General features: G+C 40.6%; 1 protein-coding gene across 6 annotated transcripts in view; it reads left to right on the forward strand.

Annotated features, from left to right (window-relative positions):
* The window catches only part of si:cabz01090165.1 (uncharacterized protein LOC100333421 homolog), a 472,423-nt gene that overhangs the window by 350,210 nt on the left and 100,093 nt on the right, over window positions 1–22,120 (forward strand). For all 6 annotated transcript variants that reach the window (XM_038285977.1, XM_038285979.1, XM_038285980.1 and 3 more), the window contains 2 exons: window positions 19,944–20,209; window positions 21,756–21,956. In XM_038285977.1, the coding sequence (XP_038141905.1) occupies window positions 19,958–20,209; window positions 21,756–21,956 (453 nt within the window). In that variant the 5' untranslated portion in view covers window positions 19,944–19,957. The remainder of the gene's footprint in view (window positions 1–19,943; window positions 20,210–21,755; window positions 21,957–22,120) is intronic.

A 22,120-nucleotide genomic window follows, 5' to 3' on the forward strand; every position in this document is an offset into this window, starting at 1 on the left:
TATAGATGAACGATTTGTTCCTTATCATGAACAAAGTCTCATCTGCAGCGCTGCTACTCCCTGCATTGGCCATCAGATGAGACACAATGAAGCAGCTTTTATAAAACAACCATCTCTGACCTAACTCAATATAGCAAGCAAGGTTTCTTTATAACCTTCTGACTTTGACCCAGATGTTTATCCATGATCCACTGGATAAATCCACTGATTTCACTTCAAGCGTATTGTTTTTACATATGTGTTGTGCAAAATGATATCCTACAGATAACGAATAAATAGTTTACTAGAACTGGAGTTATAGTTAATCATTTAACCTATTCAAAATCAGAGGTGAAATCAATTTAGTGGTCTTAGTTGAATAATTGCAGCTTTAATTTGCTTACTGTAATTACCAGGGTTTGTGGTTTTCACCTCTGGAGGGTTCCTGGACCAGCTGTTAAAATCCAGGTCTCCACCAGTCTAGTGACCCAGGCTAGGTTATCAGCAGAGCTACTAATTATCAATAAAAGAACCTTTTTATCTCTGTTTATTCACACTATTACCAAGGGGGCTGTATCTGGGCTGAGTGATTAATCGTCCGCTATATGAAACACAGAACCACTACAAGTTAAACAATGACGTCTTTATTCTAATAATTCAGGATTACAGAAATCTAACATCTATGCAAACACTACACGCTATTAGAAAAATAAACACGAGGTAGATTAAATGACTAGTTTCAAGAAAACAAAAAAAGAATAAACCCTAAGAGTCTGTTTAACTTGCTTCTGAGATTGTCCAAAAGATGCCAGATGTTAATACATTCACTAATGTCTGTTGTAATAGCAGCAGGTATGATGATAACAGTGCAATTAAAACAACATAAAAATAATACATTCAGCTTAAAATAGTAAATGGTTAAAATGCATTAAAAAACAGTAGAAGAAGTCGTTTTAGCAAAACGGCATCAACAGGGCGGGGTATGTGTATGTGGGGAAGGCGTGTAAATGTATGAGAGACTCCCTCTTCATCTGATGGAAGGTGGGGAGGACAGTAACACTGGTCCACAACCATGTGACCACATGCGGTTGAATGTGGTAACTCTATGACTACTTTAAAGCAGAAAAAAAAAAGTAAAACAGGATTGGAAAGAGAAGGAGAAAGAAATATCACTCAGCAGTCAGCTCTGGAGGTTTCTGTCTCCCCAGTTAGCGCGGCCGCTGAGCACGATGGGACACTGCGATCCGTGACTTTTAACGCAGCAAAAACGAAAGCTACTTCCAGTTAGCTTTCTTCTGGCATTTCACTTGAAATGGGGTCTCTCCTTACAGACGATGGAACCCAGGAGGAAAAGGAAGATTTAACTCACGCTCTGACTTTTAAACCATGAGTAACGTAGGGGCAATTCCTGTTTTATTAAAATATTTGCTTAATCAGAAGCCAAAAACCTTTAGTTGATTGATTTTTAAACCTTACTCGATAAAGCTAGTAGCTAGCAAACATGAGGACTTACTTTGAATGACTTTTGGTCATAATTTGGTAATCAAAATGCGATGATGATATGAGAAACAACATGATCATTAATGTTATATTGGTTTTTAAACCCTTAGTGAAATTAAGCTTGTTTTAGCTTAATAAACAACAGTCATGCTGTTCAAGCTGTTAGTGCATCTTCACTGAACAGTAAACACATGAAATGATCAAAAGTAATCAAAAGAAACAAAATATTTAGCTAGAAACTCTCTCTGACTTGCGAACCTCTATTGACTTCTGTTTAGAAAGATTGGGTTTTTTCAGTATCTAGTAATAGCAGCATAGCACGCCAGGCCCAGGAGCTTCACACCTCCTGGTGTCAGAAAGTCCTAAAACCCAGAATGACATGTTGCAAACAGCCGGTTTCTCTGAAATTTTTCTCTGATGTCAGCCATCAGGTCCAAAATCTTTAGTCAGTTTGCAGCTTCTGGCACCTGGACATGGGGCTGTGATGGTGACTCTCCGATGTGAACTGGCAAGAGGGAAGTCCCAAAATAGAAAGAAGCAGGGATTAGAAAGGTGCTTTGTGCTCCAAGCACCATGGGGGGCAAAAACACACTTCTGTGGGAGTGTCTTTTGATACTGCCTCAGCCCTGGGGAGGGTTGCAGAAGCTTAAGCATCTAAACAGCATGGAAAACCTTAATCCTCCTCATCCAATGGTTATGTTAAACATCAGTATAGACACTGGTTCTCAATGTCCTACATTAATATAATGGTTTATGGCACTACAGCTGTAACAAAAGATGTTAAAATAATCAGGTTTCTGATATTGCAACCATGGAAACAGAAAACAGCAATCGCTCAACTGGATTGCTTCAAATTTAACCTTCTGGTTAGAATTTAACTCTGAAGAGTTGTCTAAATTTCAGATGGTACATGTTGGAGATAGCAACAGAATGTTCAATTATCTGTCCTGGAAATGTGAAATTTAAAAGGGGAGCTTTGATGAACCGCTCACTCAGAGCAGGTCTGAACCAAACCATGGACCTTATTCACTCTGCATGTGACTTACTGTGATCAAACAGGATGAGCTTCCTGCAGAAAAAAACTCAAGAATCATCAACCCAGACAAGTGCAATGTGTGATGAAAGGCTGATTAGATTTCATTTTCATGAAAGTAAATCATGGTTCTGTTGGACTTTGATCTATGTAGCTGAAGATGAAGAGGAGGAAGAGGAGGGCCAGACGGTGATTGATACTAGCAGCTCTGGATTTAATATGAATTATGTGCATCTCTGTAATCCACATGTAAGCTTTGCATTCACTAAACATCCTCAGTCTAGTGAACATATAATTATTTTCACTGCTATAAGGAATTACACCTGTCTCAGATGTTAGATATTTTTATTTTAAAAGCCATGAAAAATATTTAGTTACAATGTTTGAACAGAGCAAAACATCGTCACAAGTAGTGTGCCTGGGTATTACAGCGCCATCTGCAGTCTAGAACATAGACTACTTATAATTCAGTCACGTTGCAGCTGAGAACTGCTTTTATTGGCCTCCTTGTAAGTTACCCTCAAGACCGTCTCTCAGCACCACATGCCCTCTGAATCACTATTTAACAACAGAAGGAATTAGAGAGGAAAAAATCGCTCAAAATGCATTGGCCATTTAAAAAAAATGCAGAACAAAGGGCGCCCCCATCGTCTTTTTATTGCATAACATTTACCTGCGATGACACTCTTAATCCCAAGTGGGGTAGCGAGGGTTGCTGGTGCCTATTTCCAGCTGTCTAAGGACGAGAGGCAGGGTACACCCTGGACAGGTCGCCAGTCCATCGCACGGAAACACAGAGACGAGACAAACAACCATTCACGCACACCTGCATAGAGAAGCCAATTAACCTAACAGTCATGTTTTAGGACTGTTGGACGAAATCGGAGTACCCAGAGAGAACCCACGCGCTCAGGGAGAACATGCTGACCCCATGCAGAAAGACCCCAGGCCAGGAATTGAACCCAGAACCTTTTTGCTGCAAGGCAGCAGTGCTACCCACTGCAACACTTAGCAGCCCTGAAGGAGGATTCAGTTTTTTTTATATATTTTTTTTCTTTTTGCCAATTATTATGATAAATATCAAATATAATTTTGTTATAAAAAATAAAAACAAAAAAAGTGATGAACTTTCAGAACATGCCTCAGTTTATTTAAGACGTTTTTGAGATACACTATATTGCCAAAAGTATTTGCTCACCCATCCAAATTATTGGAATCAGGTGTTCCAATCACTTCCATGGCCACAGGTGTATAAATTCAAGCACCTAGGCATGCAGACTGTTTTTACAAACATTTGTGAAAGAATGGGTCGCTCTCAGGAGCTCAGTGAATTCCAGCGTGGAACTGTGATAGGATGCCACCTGTGCAACAAATCCAGTCGTGAAATTTCCTCGCTCCTAAATATTCCACAGTCAACTGTCATCTGTATTATAAGAAAATGGAAGTGTTTGGGAACGACAGCAACTCAGCCACGAAGTGGTAGGCCACGTAAACTGACGGAGCGGGGTCAGCGGATGCTGACGCGCATAGTGCGAAGAGGTCGCCAACTTTCTGCAGAGTCAATCACTACAGACCTCCAAACTTCATGTGGCCTTCAGATTAGCTCAAGAACAGTGCGCAGAGAGCTTCATGGAATGGGTTTCCATGGTCGAGCAGCTGCATCCAAGCCATACATCACCAAGTGCAATGCAAAGCGTCGGATGCGGTGGTGTAAAGCACGCCGCCACTGGACTCTAGAGCAGTGGAGACGCGTTCTCTGGAGTGACGAATCGCGCTTCTCCATCTGGCAATCTGATGGACGGGTCTGGGTTTGGCGGTTGCCAGGAGAACGGTACTTGTCTGACTGCATTGTGCCAAGTGTAAAGTTTGGTGGAGGGGGGATTATGGTGTGGGGTTGTTTTTCAGGAGCTGGGCTTGGCCCCTTAGTTCCAGTGAAAGGAACTCTGAATGCTTCAGCATACCAAGACATTTTGGACAATTCCATGCTCCCAACTTTGTGGGAACAGTTTGGAGCTGGCCCCTTCCTCTTCCAACATGACTGTGCACCAGTGCACAAAGCAAGGTCCATAAAGACATGGATGACAGAGTCTGGTGTGGATGAACTTGACTGGCCTGCACAGAGTCCTGACCTCAACCCGATAGAACACCTTTGGGATGAATTAGAGCGGAGACTGAGAGCCAGGCCTTCTCGTCCAACATCAGTGTGCGACCTCACAAATGCGCTTCTGGAAGAATGGTCAAAAATTCCCATAAACACACTCCTAAACCTTGTGGACAGCCTTCCCAGAAGAGTTGAAGCTGTTCTAGCTGCAAAGGGTGGACCGACGTCATATTGAACCCTATGGATTAGGAACGGGATGTCACTTAAGCTCATATGTGAGTCAAGGCAGGTGAGCAAATACTTTTGGCAATATAGTGTATTTGGTAGTGGTTTCCATGGTGATTTGTTGATTTTTTTTTTTTTTAGTTCTGAGGTAATATATGGTTCCCAGTAGGGGTGCCACTCAACTCCATCTCTATTATGAGATTGCATTCAAACATGGTGGTTCCCTCAAGCAGACGCATTATAATTTCAGTTCCAGTTTCAACCTGTCGACTTCATGAGTTTCTGGATAATGACAACATTTAAGTATTAATGACAACTTCCTACAGATCCAGTGAGCAGAAGTCTCTAGTGTTTGAAGATCTGATGTTCTGCAGCTGCTAAAGCAGACATGATAGAAATAAAAGATTCACACACAGATAAATAAATTACATTGTACAGAGGAAGATAATAATGCTTCCTCCTCCTGCTAGTTGCCGGGGCTCAGGCTCATTACCTATATTGTTTTGTTGGACAGCAATATTCTGGTATATTTTTTGGTTTTGTCAGAAAACCAGTTCATAATTTCAGAAATGTTCTGTTGTTGATTATTGTCAAGGAGGATGTTCCAAACTCTGAAGCTTAAAAAGCAAACAGGTCACTACGGTTCATGATAAAAAATTTAGTTTGGAGAAGAGAGATGCTCAACGTCTAAATGGCTGAGATAAAATATGAACAGGATTATTCTTTAAATAAGTTTCAACAGGAAGTCACCAAATTTTGAATCGTTTATCCATAACACAGGGATCACACAGCACTGATGTAGTTCCAGACTGTACCTCCAGGGTTCGATCAGGATACCTCAAATAATAGCTCCCATCTCCATTTCCTAGCTCTTATCCTGTACCTTTCATAGGGTCAACATTAACACCTGAATCACACCTGAATGACTCTGGGAAACTGGGAGTACAGCCTTCCAGAAAAGAACTATGAAGAACAAATGTTATGAACGGCTAAAGCTTTACATAAAAAAGCCCAAAACATATGACGATGAGGATATTAAGATGTTTCACACGCAGTTCATGTCACCAAATAATGGATTTCTTTCATAAGTTGGCGTTTGCCTACAAGGTCAAGGGCTGCAAAGGATTGTGGGCAACCATATAGCTCCTAGCAGCGGATAGGGATGTCTGCAGGTCCCTATGCTAAGTAAATTGATGCTAGGTAGTAGGGATGGAACGGTTTATGAAAACCGTCCGAACCGTTCGGTTCGACTGTCTCGGTTCGATTCGCGTGTGTTGCGTTTGGTTCATGCGCTGCTCCTTATTCTCATAGATGAAGCGTGTACACTCCAGAGCAGAAGGTGGCGGTACTGCGACCAAAGCCAACCACCAGTAGTAAACAAGAAGAAGAAGAAGCGAAGCAGCGTAGCTGGGTGTAGCAGAAAAAAAATCAGTTGTTGTGGAGAATTGTGTGGGTATGGCGAGTGGGAAAGAACAGGAGTTGGAAGACGCGCCAGCAGCACTTTATAGGTCTGCTGTATTGGAACACTTTGCATTTAGAGTGACCTACGATGACGGCGGAAAGAAAGTCGTGGATAAAAGTGCAACAGTGTGCAAGCATTGTGCAACACGTTTTGTTTATGCTAACAGCAACACGACCAACATCTCAGGCTAACAATCAACATATACCGAACCAAACCGAAAACAGTGACCACGAAACCATGAACCGAACCAAACCGTGGATTTTGTGAACTGTTCCACCCCTACTAGGTAGCCTAATGCTTACTGATCCGAGCTCCTTCCTTTCTGGCAGAACTTTGTGGGCGCCTTTCCGTTGAGGCCTCAGTGTCTTTACTGATTTTAGGTGTTTGGGTTGAATCTTGGTTTGACTAAGACGTTGTTGATGGAGAGGAAGATAGTTTGTGGGTCCTGTTACAACTAAAGAAGAATGATTTTGGTTAACAGTCACTTTTTACTGGCTGCTCCTAGTCTCTCATATCCACAGTTAGAAGTTCAGAGGGGGAATTAAAAAAGGTTCTTTACATTAAAACAGGGGGAAATAACAGATGGAACCATTTCTAGATCTGGGGTATTTTTAGTCTTCTAAAAACTCAATTCATTGTTTAATAACAAGGAAGAAAGCTGCATTGCAACAATCAGCTGTTCCTAAATGTTTGACTTAGTTCAAATTCAAGGTTTCTTTTTATTTTATTATTCAGCTAACAGCCATCAGTGAACAGTGGCCGTAATCCTGATGTTGCTGTAGTTAGTATATAATTCTGCTGCTGACTTAACTGATATTTGGACTTTTCTTTCCAGCCCTAATTACACTAAACATTTATACTACGGTATTTAAAAAACAGCAACAACGCTGTTATACTATTTAAAAGTATAATTAATCTTTGTGTAAATCTACAGGCTCAGTTTCAGTTTAAATGCTACTTCTATCTTTGTGGGTGGTGCACCCTAATCCCAAACAAATTAGTTATTTCTGTTCTGTTCCATACTTTGCACCTCTATGTATAATCTCTGCTTATTTTTGTGGATTTTATTTCCATCAACCTCCTATAAAAAGATAAATCAATCATTAATAAAATAAAACTGTTCATTAAGAAGAAAACACCATGGCTATTTATTTTTTCAACTGATTAATTTCAGTCTTAACACTTAATGTGCTTCTATCATTTCTGTTATCTTACTAAATGTATCTTATAGAATAATCTCTCTTCAGTTGTTATTAGTGCAGAAATTTAAATAAAAATCTGGAAGAAACGTTTTTTGCTTTGCTTGAACTGTTATCTATAGAAAGCAGCTGAGGTTCTAAATGCATTGACTGGGGTTTTTGTTTCTACATGATGAGCAGAACTGCTATAAATGCTTATGGGATCATGTCCCTCAGAGTCAAGTTGATAATGGAGCACAGATGTTCTAATTAATCTGTGCTTCGTGACCTATGATCGGCCTGGACATCATTTATTATAATAAATAGAAGACATGACCGGAAGAAAAAAGTACTCTAGGACCATCAGAGTCCAGTTTTCTGCAGGGATGTCAGTGATTAATGGATCTACTTCACATGATAAAACGACTCCAGTCTAATTTGCTCCCAGTACTAACTTGATGTGGTCTGGAGCACCCAGCTGATTGCTCTCTACCAGATCCACTCTGTACAAAGTGTCAGGAAAAATGGTTAACAAGCACAAGGTCCAATAGTGTTCTTACATCTGATCTCTGCTGTCTCCACGTCAAACCAGAGACATCCTGTTTGTTTAAGGCCTTCAGGTTTATTATAAAGGCTCCTTAAAGCGCTCACAAGTCAAAACTGTTCCCAAAGTCGTCGTTTTTTTTTTTAAAAATATGCATTTTTAAATCATCTTCACAGCAGGAAGAGATTCCAGACAGAGCTCTCCAATGAGTTGAATGACTTTTATTGATTATTCTAAGTAAAGTAGAGACTTTTAGCTCCAGGGAGGAATGATAATTCGCAGTTTCTCATCAGACCTACAAGAGAATGAATGAAAAAAAAAATGGATGTAAAACAAACGTAAAATGTACTAGTAGTGCAGGAAACACGTGCGTTCAAATGTGAGTTTTCACTGGTTTGCTGCATCTTCATCATACTGACAGAGAATCACAAATTAGAAAAAAAAAATATCATTAATCCTTAAATGGAAGGTCCTCTGTGAAATACTTTTGACTGTTAACATTTATTTTTAAGAAAATGGCAAATGTTTAATATCATATTAATCTGCACCACTGAGCTACTGCGAGGCAAATGCAGCATCACTGTATTGCCATAGGAACTGCTTTCTCTTCCCGTTGGAGGGAAGATGCCGTCCCATCCATGTTTAAACCATGTACAATCCAGCCGTCTTCTTCAGCTGTGAGTTGGACTTTATTGCAAGTAACACTTGATAGTTTAGCATTAGAGATTAGGGGGCGGTTTGGGATTCAGCCTATTTCTTGATCTCCAAACCCTCCACCCTATATTAACACACCAAGCCCACAGTGAGGCAAAGCAGTGGCAGCATCATGCAGTGGGACATAGATGTTGTGAAGATGTACTGAGAAATCATACAGAAAACCCTGTTAGAGGCTGCGGAAGACCAGAGGTGTTGTTTAGACTCACTTTCATTCAGGAAAACACCCCTATTTATCCAATCATGATACAATAGATTAGGGGATTAACCAATTAAAAACCAGCAGGGTCCGAATAAAGAAAATCATCAACCAGTAAAATCCGGAGACATTTTTAATGTTAATCTGTTACTTTAAACATAATCTAACACTGAAATAAAATGAGGTGTTTATGCTTCCATGTTATATATTGAATTTATAGATAAAAAATATCTAAAAAAAAAAAAAAAACTAGAGCATTTTCCTATTTTAAAATCTTAAGTGCTTTTTTAAGTAGAGAACAACAGTTGTTCAGTTTGGTATATAGACAATTCCTGATTCACATCTTTTATAAAACACGTGAACTAACTGTTTGTTACATTTTTTTCTTTTTTAAGACCTAATGAGGGAAGTTAGCTTTCAGCTGCCTTGCAAGGCTATAAACCTGGGTTTGATTGGTGAATCCTGCTTCACAGCAGCATGTTTAGCCAAACATATTCAAAAGTGCAGGGTCATTTTTGGGCACGCCATTTCACTTTTCTTTCACCAGTTCACCGCAGTTCTTCCAGCAGTCCACAATTTCTCTGTTCTCCTTTTCTCTTCTTCTTTTCCATTACCTGCTGTGTCTAAAAATAGCTTGCAGCAGCAGCCCTGATTGACAGCCCATTGGCTAATTTGTATCATGCGTAGCCTCGTCCAGACTCAGTGGAAGGCTTTACCATATTAACAGGACAAGGGAAGGGTTAGTGAAGTGAAGTTAGACACTGTTGTCGGACAACATGCAGTAATTCATAAATGTTTTAAGTCAGGTTGGGTCCGGATTAGCCAGCAGGTGGGTCTGGATCCAGCCTGCGGTCCGTTAATCCGTGACCTCTGCAATAGATGTGTAATTCAATTCAGTTTTTTTTAATAAAGCACAAATTCACAAAACATCACAAGGCAATGACCAGAAAATGGAACACCCAGAATGCCACCAGAACAAGGAGAGACATTTAAACTGTTTATTGGAATGTGATACTGCCACAGGTTGGGAGGGATTCACCAGAGTCAACAACCAGAACTTCTGGAAGGAAGGTTGGACAGTTGACATAAACAGAGGGAAATGTTTCTAGTGTTGAATTCTGCCTCACTAACTTTCTCTGCGTTTGGGGAAAAACTTTTTGAAGATGCTGGTGAGTGTGTGATGTCACTGTTGAACCTCAGGGGATTCCAGATCTGTCAGATCTGTAAGAGCAGAGACAGGCAGAATGATCAAGGGGACAAACCAGAGTTCGGAATCCGAGAGCCGGTCCAGATGATCCGAGAACCAGAGAGAATCCAAAGGAGAATCCGGGAGTGAGGTCAAGGCACAGAAAAACCGGTCAGAGATCCAAAAACACACTATGACAGGTCCAATAGGGTCCTGGTAGGCACAGAGAATCAGGTCAGTTAGGCAGACAGGCAGACAGACAGGTAACAGGAATGCTGGATTAAACTCACCGATGGCTCGTAACAATCTAGCACTAGTGATTCTTCTGAGAGGTGGTTATATAGCCATTTGAGCAGGAAGATCTGATGGAGACTGATTGGAAATGAGGCGGAACCCCTGTGTTGAATCTTAAATCAAACCAGCACTAGTGCCAAGAATCACTGAGATTACCCCAGATAAGTGGAAGAAGATGAATGGATGGTCTTATTGGTTCAAAGTTTTCTATCTAAGGAAAACCAGCTGATTGCATCTAGTCACTGAGTTTGCAGGATTTGCTCCTCCTGGATAATCATCTGTTGACTGTAGATATTCGTTTGCAATTCACTGTTGATTTTTCAGCAATCTCTCACACTGAGCATGCATGCAGCGTCGGCAGAACCTTGCTCAATGTGAGCGCCCTTAGCTGACTCGAGGTTCAAGGAGAGAAATGCAGACAAAAATTATTTCTGTTAGAAAAGGTAACAGTTTAGATAAAAGGATTTGGGTTAGAAGGGTCTAGTAAAAGCCTTAGTCTGATAAAGCTGATAAGACTTTAAAACTGATGTTCTCAGATGACTGACTGAGCCTAAATCATTAAAAACATAGAATCTTCATTGCAGCCAGAGTAGATCCTACAGAGCTCTGGCTCGGCTCAGACTTTTCACACTTTTAATGTAATGCATTTATTACCCCCCTCAGACCTGTGTTTTGTTCCTACAGTGAAAATCTCCCTTTGAACTAATTTTTTGTTTGTAATGTGATGGCATGTGACATCTGCCAGGAATGGAAGGCCCCACTGTCCATAGCGGTCTTGGTCTCAGAAAAAAAATGTCTTGACAAATAATATCAAATGACTGACAAAGTTCAGCAATGTCTTATTGAAAAAAGTCTTTATATCTTAATGTTGTTTAATTTATTGATTTGGAGCACTTTTCCACAAAGGAAAAGCTGCTTTCAGACTTGTGGAGTGTGTCGTCATGTCTGACTGCCACTCTAACATCTTCATTTGGTGCCATGCTTGTCAGTTCTTATTTATTTTAAATCCGTTTCAGATGCATCATTCAAACAACAGCTGCAGCAGATCTGTGAAATTCAGCTTCTCTCTCCTGCTGGGACAGATGTCAGGATCGGTCTGCTAGAAGAACAAAAACTAACACAACCTAACATTTGAAGCTCTGCATTCAGACTCCTGTGGCCCCAAGAAGAGATGAGCTTTAATCAGACTTAGATAAAAACCAGAGGCAAAGAGCAGTGATGTAATCAAATATGAATTAATAAACTCTGAAGAGCAAGTCCTAGTCTCTGAATGAATCCCAGGGTTCTCTTTGTATTCTTTCCACAGAAAAGGGGAGGTTTCCTATGTTTGAAAAAATATATATATATATTATCCCCCAATATATTTTTAATGAAAGTGTCCTAAGCTGAAATCTCCATGAAATCCACCTAATGAGCAACGCTAGCTGAGGATTAATCAACCGTCTGTGGGACGCTGACTTATTTCTGCTCTATTGTTTTTTCACTGGAATTTATCTCACATTATTTAATTTGAAGAACAGGAATATTCTTCATCTTCGAAATTTGAGCTCTTTATTAATGGGGGGATGCAAAACAGGGATTCATTTACTTCTAACAATTAAACAGGAGAAACAATAATCTAAAACATCATATTTTATGAAAAGTCTAATGCGGCTCATCTTCTGCAGCAGCTGACTGGATGAAACCATCTCAACCTTGTCATGCATCAGCCTCTTATGACGTTCCTTTGCTCTTCTTCTTTGATGTTTCGGCTCAGACCACTTCGTATTCCACAACTTTTCTTCAGACATCAGATTCATGAGCCTCGTTAATGCGACTGGTTCATCTACTGTTTGATTTAATGAAAGCTGAATAAAAATCAATGATGCTTTCATCCGCGCCCCGGACTGGAGCTGTGACAGGCAGCCCGGGCCACGGGCGGCTACGCTCTACCCCATCTATTCGTTCGGCTAGCTAATCTGAATCGTTCAATTCCATTTAGAGAGCGAGATCATCTGCTGTAGCAGCACTAGACATCTTCCAGGCATGTTAGTAGAACTAGCGGCAGTTCAGCGGACAGGGTGAATGAACGGTAGCCGGCACGCGTGGATGAAGTCATACACACTCGCTTTGTTTTGAAAATATATAAATATAAAAGATATAACCACGGATGTCTGGGGGACAGTGATTTGCCTACATGTTATGAATGCTGGCGTAACATAAAGAATTAATTATGAACAGTTTAGTTTGTGCCTTCAACTCGTTGCCCATAGGAAGACGTTACTTGGATATAACAAAACGGAATATCTTCAGAACAGCTCCAAATGACACAAAACTAATATGGGTGCGTAGAACATGATGGAATAACGTCAAATCAAGGGGCCAATGTAAAAAAAAAAAAAAGGTGTTCCCCTTTAAGGCTTAAGTTAGATTATAACTTAGGTAATTGGGATTTGTTTTATGGGATTTGCCTGTTTTATGTCAGAACTAATGTTTACTCAAATTGTTTATGCTGGAGATCGGCCTTAGATGCTGTTGATCGGCCTGTTTTCCAGTGTGGTCCTGTTTCTCTGACCGTGACTGAGGGGATGTGCTCTCTTCATTCTCTGACATGGGAGCTGGCTCAGAGCTCGTCTGCCTGGCTGTGTGTTTCCTGGTCGGGGCCGCCTTTTACAGCTGCTTTTGTATCACTGCTTCTGTCTCCTTGAACCCCAGTCGGCCTCAGCAGATGGCCGCTAACACTGAGCCTGGTTCTGCTGGAGGTTTCTTCCTGTTAAAAGGGAGTTTTTCCTCTCTACTGTCGCTACAAGCATGCTTAGTGTGAGGGATTGTATTTGAGTCAATGAGTTGATGCAATCAACTGGTTTTCCTTAGATAGAAAACTTTGTATCAATTTGACTGGATGATCTGGTTGAACTGTAAAGTGCCTTGAGATGACATGTGTTGTGAATTTGGCGCTATATGTTATTTATATTAAACTGAATTGAATTGAATTTATCTAATTGGGATGGTTCCTCCATCAGGATATTGAGTGTTCTTAATTATGCATGTGGCAAGGATTTGGGAATGGAAATAGAACGGTGTCCCTGACATTTGAACATAGAGTAATATTTTACAAGGCTGGAGCCATGGATGTTTCTTATTTACAAACATGTATGATGAAATTATGTGGTACATTGGAGTTGTATAAAATTCTTCTTTAACTGTGATTCGAGGCCTTTTCAAAGAGATGTGAGCCCGGTTGGTAAATGCTGCCTTCTGTTAACCTAACCCCTTGAACCCTACGGACCCACCGGCGGGTCCAGCTGCTACATGACCTCGTAATTTTACCAAACCCCCAGTATTGATGTAAAAAACATATTTGGCACAGTTTGGTGACATTTCTGGATAAATGTGCCAAAATGGCCTCTCCGCCTAAGAAATTTCTCACTAATACCATTCTAAAATAAATATGATTCATCTGATTGAGTCCAAATTTGGTATATTTTTACACAACATTTAGATTTGAAAGTCTGTACTACTTTTTTGTGCTATAAATAATATTTTGGTAGTGTTTTGCAATGTTTATTTCAAAGAAAATTTTGGCGAGGTTAAAAAAATGCAAAATATTTTGTCCCTAATATTTCAGGCAGGGTCAAAGCTACAATGGTGCTGACACCAGAAAACCATTCTATGACATCTTACCTTTACAGACGTACCAAAAGTTTCTTCTTAAATCTAATAGCTTTGAGGCTATAAGTTATTTACTTTTGTGTGTTTTTGTCAGGCAGAAATTTATTTATACCCCCTTAGGGTGTAAGAGGCTAAGCAACTTCCCTGATCTGAGTAAGATTACAATTTCTGTCAAAATCTTTTGTCATGTCTCATGGTTATTTAATACATATACAGTATGAAGTGTTATTTAAAAAGCTTGTGATTTCTTCTCAAAACCAGAGAGAGAAAGCTTCAAGGTGTAAAGACAGAGTTTTCCATAAAGAAAATGGTGTTTCCGCCCAGTTTTTGTACTTTAGTAAATGCCTGAACTTAGCATCCATGGACAGACACTGATACTTAGACTTATCCAGCAGATAAGCGGAAAGGAGTGTTTTATAAATATAATGAAGTTACTCCTAAACAGAGGTGGATCATCCAAACTACTGTCTAGTTTCCATTCTTCCTTTTCACTCAAGTTTGTGTCATAGAGATGGAAGAGCAAGTGGTTGGAACGAATTCTGAATGAAAAACAAAATAATAATAATACATATATATATATATATATATATATATATATATATATATATATATATATATATATATATATATATATATATATATATATATATATATATTTATGAATGTGATGAGTCATCAAGACATTAACGCTATCATAATCCTCAAATTGTCACAGTGGGGTGGAGATTTCACAGGTGTCATGATTTTATCAAGAGCTCGGACCCACATGCAGAGAAACCAATACAGAGAGACCAGGGAAAAAGTTTAACAGGTTTATTGAGGAGATTGTGAAGAATCCAGTGTTGCTCAGTAGGAAATTTGATTCTCGAACTTGAAGAGGAGAAGTAGATTGCTGACTCACGTTTCCAGAAAAGTGGTTGACTCTTTGACTCCAGCCGGTGTGGGGGGTCTTCCAGTGTTTGTCTCATTCGATGGAGGGCGGACAGGGTTTACCCAGAATGCTGTTGTTTGTAGTTGAATGGAGAAACTGACTGCCACTTAGATTTCCTGCGGTACTTGAACGGGTTGATGTGGAGATGAATCCCTTGCTCAGTGTGAAGCTCAAACGATCCCTTGGAGGAAAGTAGATCCAAACCTCCAGTTTGAATCCCTAGCTCAGTTTGAAGCTCAGATGATCCTTCCAGGGAGAAAAGGTCCAAAACATCCAGTTTGCAGGATGACTTTCTGCCGAGAGGCAAAGACCAAAGGACCAGGCGCCACCTGGTGGAGGAAGGAAGACAAACACACCAAACACAAAACCACACAGACAGGAGTCCTAACAACAGGACCCCAATGCTGAGATGATTTTTTGCAAGATTTAATTAACCACAAAATGGTAACAGAAGCAAAAATTCAAAAACATAAATCAACAAAATCCAAAAATACTGAAAACCAGGAATACTCAAAACCAGGGGGCAGAGAAATGGTGACAAACCAGCAACAGTGACTGAGCAGAAGGTGCATATACGGGAGAGAGAAACAAAGACAAGGCTAATCAGCAGATTGGGAGCAGGTGTGACCAGAGGAGTCTGGAAAGAAACCAACACAAGAGGGCAACAGAGGGCATTCAAGAAATACCTAAAAACTCAAATACACCTAAAAAAACAACAAAAAAACACCACAAATTAGAAATTAAACCAATAAAAAAAAAAAAAAACACATTTAAGAACTCTGATATACTCTGAACTCTGTTTCCATATAACTACCCACATTTCCATCTGTCCTTCTTTGTTATTCTGGTTAAGAGGACACATTCCGTTTTGTTTAGAGATCCTTGGGCTCCCAGCTTCTGGCTAGAAACAGCTCCAGTTTATGATGAACAGGATGATTTCAACAGAATCACATCATGTGCAATAAGCTTAACCTCTGGAAGAAACAGCTGGAAATCTGATCTTTAAACACAGCAACCAGGACCAGTGATGATAATGCACTCCATAAAGTGATTTAGGAAGTGAATAACATCCATGGTTTGGTGACCCGAAGGCCAGATGACCCGTAAACAGAAGCCAGCACTTTCTACTCCTACTAGAATTATCTCCGTCAGGCAAGCATTATTTAACTCTTATCATGGAAACCATACTTTCTTATGCTTCATTCAATGTATTGATCTTTATACCCACTATTTTTTTTTTTCATTATGCAGAAGAGAAGGCTACACAAGCTTTTGGGAACTGATCCATTCACTCTTAAAAACAGATAACTTTCAAGCTGAAGTTTATATAATAAACCAAGATTTCCCCAAAAAAGCTTTACACCAACCATTGGTTGACCTTACAGGTTTTAAACAACAGCTGGACAAAAACTTAATCTTTTGCTCTGCAGCATTTAGACATATTGGAAAGACATACGGTAATAAGTTAATTGATGTATAAACTCCCTTGGGTATTTCAATGTATAAATTTCTTTTTAAAGATGCCATAGATCCACCGGCCTGAAACAGAGCAATCCTGATGAATGGAACTGAGACTGACATGAGCACAACCGTGTGAAAATCAACAAGCAAAGGTCAGAGTAATGAAGGAGGAAGATATCAGAGTCAGCAGGCGAGAACAGGAGGGAGATGTAGATGTGCAGAGATGGATGAAAATGTGAGCTGATAGGGATGGAACCAGAGTCACTGAACGAATGGCGGCTGCAGGTTGAGATGGTATAAAAGAGTGATTGCTGTTGGTGAAGGGTTCTGCAGAAATAGAAGTGGGGGATGGAGAGAAGGAGGGATGCAATTGAAATGAGAAGCACTTGTGTTTAAGGAGCGAGTGATCAAAAGAGGAGAGGGCAACAGAGATGGAATAGGAGCTGCTTTGCATTTTTCTCACGCTGAGCAGACCTGACTGAACAAATTAAATCTGTTCAGAGTAGCAGCGCTCTTTGGACAGCCTCCTCTCTCTGCATCTGAACCCATCAGAAAGTCATCTCAGGATTCTCCTGCATTAACACGCTGATTGCTTCTCTGGATGTTTACAACTGATGGAGAACTGGGCAGCTCTGCACAGCTGCGGGGAGTTTTCGCTGATGTTGTGTGTAATTACCAACATGTCTTAGGCATGGATCATAACCAACCATCAGTTAAAAAAAGAAACCACAGAAAACCTAAAGACATCACAACTGCACTTTTTACAACAAACAGTAATGCCTAACCCAGATATTTATACAAACAACACTCAACATGCTTTCTGATATTAAATCAGAATAGTGTCTCTTTTTGAGCTTGGTGAAGATGACTAAAATCATTTCACTACCTGCAAAAAGAGGATGGACCAACTGTAGCGACTAATACCCCTCTCCCTGTAGCCGAAAACCGTTTAAACCCGGAAACAATTGCTTTTTGTGGCAGTAGAAATAGCTCACTAACCTTTGTCAACCAGTGTCAAAGGAATCGTCAAGCGACCCGGGCTAAAATCGCCTCGGCTCCAATGTTCAGAAATAGAGAACATCAGACCTGGAACGACTCGCTAATTTACCAGAGCGCAACATACGGACGTCGACACACCTCGCCAGTCACATCGGATCCATAAATTCGATGTAACACCTCTGTTTACATACAATTAACATGGTATTTGCGCCTTGTGCTGCCCTGTGTTTGTGTGTCACATAGAATTCTAGTAAAACACAAGTCTAAATGGAAAAATCTAAGTGCGCTGATTAATTTTACAGTATGATGACTTAAGCTCATCCTGTGTGTAGCTCGGAAGGACCAAAGGTAAGCTCCTAAACAAGCTGCACCTTTTGACAGACCCGAGCATCATGGCTACAGACCTCATCAGTCCTAATGCTTCTCCACCTTTTCAACAACATACTACTGGTGCAATCCAGCACAAATATGGCTCCCAAGTAGTGGAGGATTGGTAATTACTCGTGAATCAAACTGGAGAGTGAGGTGTGACTCTTAAGATTGAACAACCAAAACTCTTGAACTCTGTGTTTCTGCCAGAACATCTCAAACAAGTGACAACTTAATGACTTGCAGTCATCCATGGTTATTTTCTGAGTGCTCAAATGATCGTCCTGTTCTCTGCTTGGTTGTGGGTTCTCGTTCCCGCTGTTTCCCATTGAACTTATCTCCTCTATCAGACTCTGACATAACTGCGGAGACTTTCAGAGCTACATGTGGGATCTATTAAGATCTCTTACTCAGTATTCTGCAGTTTGAATATATCAGTGTTGTAAACAAGAGCGGGCTTCTTCCCACTATTATTCTCCTTTCCCTCCACATTAATTAATTCTGGATCCTGCTGAGCCAATCTCACATTTCCAATAGAGGGAAATGAGTGGCAGAGTATTCCTTTGCCATATTTGAGGGGAAAGTTCAACATTTACATCCCTGGGAAGATCGATGAAATTTAGTAAGTGTGACAGCTAGTAATTTGTGCTCTCCTTAGAGTGCAGTACGTTTAATTGGTCCTGTTTACTCCTGCAGCCTCTGAGTCAGCAAACAATAACAGTTTTCGTTTTCCATCACAGCTCTGCTACGCTTCACATTCTCCTGTCAGCTGGAAAACTTCTAACTGCAAAGTTCTTATAAAACATTATAAATAATGATGAAGGTGCAGAAAACTTTCTGAAGGCATTAAAAATGCCATCATATCTCCAGGTGTATAAATCTTATCCAGGAGTAGAGAATGAAAAGCTGCTCCTCTTTTCCAGAGAAGATCATTCAAGTCCAGACTCCTCATCTCACCCTGACATAAACATTTATGAGCTTAGATCAATATTTTCATATCAAAAACTCCCTCCAAACCCAAACCCTGAGTGTTAATATTGATTTTAGTGGATACTGTTGGATGGTGACAGTCCTGTTGACCATATAGGAAGCCACATGTATGGCTGAATGCTGGCGGCATAGATAAGCGTGAAAACTGTAAATCCCTTTGCTTTCTTATATGGTAATGAATTTTTGTGTGTTGGGATGATCTACAACAAACATAAGAACTGGTTATGAACATTACACTCTTAAATGACTTCTGAGTTTTGTCTCCAGGAGCTTTAATCTTCTGCAGACTAAACTGACACGGTCAAACTGGTTTGGTTCTCAGGGGATTACGCTGCAGACTTTAACTAGTCCATTCATGGAAATTATCGGTTTTTCCAACCATCCATTAAAGCTCTGGCTGAGCATCCAGGGTCAGGAGTTTACTTCCTTTATAGAAATATGCTGCCACCACCGTGTTTCCCTGTTGGAAAGGTGTATCTCTGTAGTGTCTTGAGTGTCTGTAGTGTCTGTATGTGCTGTGAATTGTTGCTATATAAATACATTGAATTGTACAAAGCTCTTAGGGATGTTCAGAACCTAACCCACGCTTTGAACTGAACCAAAACCTTCTCATCTCCTGAGTTCCTTGGTCTTCATGATGCAGGTTGTTCTCCTATACTGTCTGAAGAAACTGAGCCAAAACACTGACTGGCTAAGTTTAAATTTCTCACTGCTCCACTTGGTTTACTAATTTGGTGGCTTCTAATTGTGGTTGAAATGACAAAATAATTAAAAAGTTTATGAGCCTTCAAGTTTCCAGTATGCAGACAACAGTGTCATTTCATTCCTAATATTGTCACTGAAGAAGGAAAGCTTTGTCCATATGTCAAGATTCCTCACAAGATATTATTTGGCTATTCTTAATTTTAAAACAATGTTCTATACAGAAAAGATAAGGGTAAACTATCATTAACTTTAAGTAGCATTGATTGTGGTTTGCCCAGTTAGCAGTGCTGGCTGTGAGATTCTTCTAGTAGAGTGAGTCTCCTAATAATGCAACAAACGCTTCGTCAGATTTGGCTCTAGTTTTCAGATCTGTGGTGTTTTCTGATCTTTTCTCTAACATTTTCCCTCTTTTCTGTCAAAAGACAGACGGACAAACATGGACGCCCCCTCCTTGCTGCTCTGCCCTCTTCTCATCCTCCTGTACTGCCTTCCTTCCTGCCTCTCCGACATGCTTTGTCCAAAACGATGCACCTGCCAGAACCTGCTGCCATCCTACACGGTGCTGTGTGCCAAGACGGGCCTGCTCTTTGTCCCGCCCAACATTGACCGGCAGACAGCTGAGCTCCGGCTGATGGACAACTTCATCACCACACTGAGGCACCGGGACTTTGCCAACATGACCAGCCTGGTGAGTTCTGGAACACCCTCAAATTCAGGGACCATTGGAAGCACTTTGATCCAATGTTGCTCTGGGTTGTTGGTTCAGGTCCTGTTCTGAAGTGTTGAATTCTCTACTGGTTAAAGAAAAAGCCTTTGTCTGATATGAACCATCACCAGTGATGGGAGTAACAGTGTTACTAAAGCCGTTACCTTTTTTAGTAACGAGTAATCTAACTAATTACTTTGACTGTAAGTATAACGCAGTTACCTTTGCTGACACCCCGTTACTGCACGTTACTCATGTCACACAATTACCCTTTTTTCCATGATAGGACTCGTGCACGCCTTAACATGAGAGAGGTGAGGATGAGATTGGCCGATGCATAATGAGATTAGATCTGTCAGTTTGATAGGTGGGTGTTTCAGCTGGCGGGTGTTAACATACAGCACACACAGAGAGATGGAGAGTGAGGAGGACTCCAGCAGCAAAACAGCGTTTTCCAGATGGAAATACAAGTGTTACGTCGAGCTGCGTTTCCCCATCAGATACGGTTTCCCCTGCATCTCCACACAGCACTGGCAGCACGATTCACCACGCAAACAACAGGAAACGTGCATGCTCGCTAAAGGCGCGTAACAGCCGCCCTGTGCTCTCGCAACAGGGCAACTACGGAGAGCGTGAACGATCAAATGTTAGCATGGATGGATGGATGGATGGATGGATGGATGGATGTTGCAGTATCTATAACAACCCAAACACACAGGATTTCAGAATTAGACATCCCCAGTTATTAATTTCATACACTCACCAGATCTGAACACCCTGTTAAAAAACTTACACACCCATGAGTAGAGGTAATGCAGCCTGATGGTATTTACCCCACATCAGATACCGTTCCCCCCATGTTAAGCAGGGGAAACGCTATCTGACGGTGTTTATAGGCCCGTCAGATAGCGTTCCCCCATGATGTCATTTACGTTGAGTTGCAATAAATGCAAAAATCTTTGCAGGTCTTTGTCGTCCGCTCTATTCAGCTGGCTTTTGAAACACACGGCAAGAAGGTGGGGGCCGGGGTGGTGAGGGTTAAGGGGGCGAGAAACGCAAAAGTAATGCAATAGTTACTTTTACTAGTTACTTTTATTGTGGAGTAACTCAGTTACTTTTTGGGAGAAGTAACGAGTTACTTTGACTAATTACTTTTTTTTTTTTTTTACTTACACACCGGGTGTTAACGTACAGCACATAGTGGAGGGACATGTTAACAACAAAATTAAAGCAAACATCAACTGATGCCACGTGCTCATCAAAGATTAACAAATCTTGCAAAGTCAACGACTCGATGCAGTCAGCTGACTTTCCTTTGTTAGAAAACTTTTAAGCGGTATTACATTTGTTTATTGTTGCAGCAATCTTCAATGATAGGCAATGGATTCATCTTTTAATTATTTATTAAATTTAGTCCAGATGATCCTGAAGCAGGGAAATCTCTCCGTGGCACTCTAGAGTTTTTAGGTTGTTGTATCTCCAGCAGTATAATGATCTGTTGTGTTTACTATGTTTTTTTCTTTCGCAGATCCACCTAACCTTGAGCCGAAACACGATCAGCCAGATCAGGCCATACACCTTTGCAGACCTGCAAGACCTCCATGCCCTCCACCTGGATGCTAACCGCCTCACTGTTCTGGACGACTCACACTTCCAGGGCCTGGTGAACCTGAGGCACTTGATTCTAGCCAACAACCAGCTGCACAGCATATCAGAGGGGGCCTTTCAGGTAAGACCAACCTCAGGAGGACATCCACCACCACTGGGGTCACACGTTTCACTAAAAACATCAGAATCATACATAGTGCTTCTTCATAGTGATTCTTTGTGGAAGGAGAGGCTACATAATAGTTTCCTTTTTTATCCGTATTTATATTTCACTTTAAATGTTGG

Source organism: Cyprinodon tularosa, unplaced genomic scaffold (genome assembly GCF_016077235.1).
Source record: "Cyprinodon tularosa strain WSP-4 unplaced genomic scaffold, ASM1607723v1 ctg219, whole genome shotgun sequence".
In the NCBI taxonomy this organism is placed as follows: Eukaryota; Metazoa; Chordata; class Actinopteri; order Cyprinodontiformes; family Cyprinodontidae; genus Cyprinodon; species Cyprinodon tularosa.